At 41.4% G+C, this 1,362-nt stretch overlaps 1 protein-coding gene across 1 annotated transcript in view; it reads right to left on the bottom strand.

Annotated features, from left to right (window-relative positions):
* LOC130587395 (exportin-7) overlaps positions 1-1,307 on the bottom strand; it is a gene marked incomplete at both ends in the record, with an annotated part of 10,837 nt that extends 9,530 nt beyond the window's left edge. Inside the window, 2 exons of the mRNA XM_057388368.1 lie at positions 97-190; positions 1,161-1,307. Coding sequence (XP_057244351.1) covers positions 97-190; positions 1,161-1,307 — 241 coding nt within the window. The remainder of the gene's footprint in view (positions 1-96; positions 191-1,160) is intronic.
* Between the last annotated feature and the right edge of the window lie 55 nt (positions 1,308-1,362).

The following is a 1,362-nucleotide window of genomic DNA, read 5'->3' as shown; positions in this document are numbered from 1 at the left end:
AACGAAGCCATCCCATAATAAACCATCCCACAGTTTGTAGGGAACCTCCTGGRATCAAAATCCCATAAATTTTTTGGGATAAAATTCCATACTCACGGATGTCTATCCGCTGCTCCAGGGGCAGGGGGTTGTTTGTGCGTGACACCAGTTTGGTAAGGCAGGTGGCTGCCAGTAACTGGGAGTAGGAGGACTGGAAAATAAAAAAAAAAATATTAATTAATATATTTTTTCACAAAAAAAAGGGGATTTTTTCCCCCAAAAAAGGGATTTTTCACCAAAAAAAAGGGATTTTCCCCAAAAAGAAGGGATTTTTCCCAAAAAAAAAGGGATTTTTCCCCCCAAAAAAAGGGATTTTTCCCCAAAAAAAGGGATTCCTTCCAAAAAAAAGGGATTTTTCACCAAAAAAAATGATTTTTCCCCCCAAAAAAAGGGATTTTTCCCAGAAAAATGCGGGCAGGGAGAGGTGGAAACCCAAGAAGGGACATGGAGGCACCACTGCAGGGGTCAATCCTGATTTTTTGGAATTCCCTGGAGATTTTTTGGGATTCCCTGGAGATTTTTCGGGATTATGGGGATTTTTCAGGATTCCCTGGAGATTTTTTGGAATTGATTTTTTGGGATTCCCTGGAGATTTTTCGGAATTCTGGAAATTTTTTGGGATTCCCTGCACATTTTTTGGAATTCTGGAGGTTTTTAGGGATTCCCTGGAGATTTTTTGGAATTTCCTGGAGATTTTTTGGGATTCCCTGGAGATTTTTTGGGATTATGGACATTTTTTGGGATTCCCTGGAGATTTTTTTTTAATTCTATAGATTTTTCGGGATTCTAGAGATTTTTCGGGATTATTTTGAGATTTTTTGGAATTCTATAGATTTTTCGGGATTCTCTGGAGATTTTTTTGGGAATTCCTGGAGATTTTTTGGGATTCCCTGGACATTTTTTGGGATTCTGGAGATTTTTTGGGATTCCCTGGACATTTTTTGGGATTCTAGTGATTTTTCGGGACTCCCTGGACATTTTTTGGAATTCTGGAGATTTTTCGGAATTGATTTTTCGGGATTCCCTGGAGATTTTTTTGAATTCTATAGATTTTTCAGGACTCCCTGCATCTCCAGAGGGTGCAATTCCCATTCCCAGGTGGAATTTTGGGCTGTACTCACGCTGCCTCTCTCGAGGAGCAGTTGGCACTTGTTGAGGCAGTCGGGGCTGTTGGTGAACTCCACCAGGGCTTTCTCCGCCTGCAGCCGCGTGGCCGTGTCCGTGGTCTCATAGAGCTGCTTGCACAGGTTCTCTAGCTGGGCCAGGCTCTGGAAAATGGAAAAAATGGGAAAAATGGGAAAAAATGGGAAAAAAAGGGATTTA

Source organism: Malurus melanocephalus, unplaced genomic scaffold (assembly GCF_030028575.1).
Source record: "Malurus melanocephalus ecotype Western Australia unplaced genomic scaffold, MMel_1.1 scaffold_1844, whole genome shotgun sequence".
Lineage (NCBI taxonomy): Eukaryota > Metazoa > Chordata > Aves > Passeriformes > Maluridae > Malurus > Malurus melanocephalus.
Note: the sequence above shows the minus strand (reverse complement) of the source record. Positions and strands in the feature narration are given on the sequence as shown.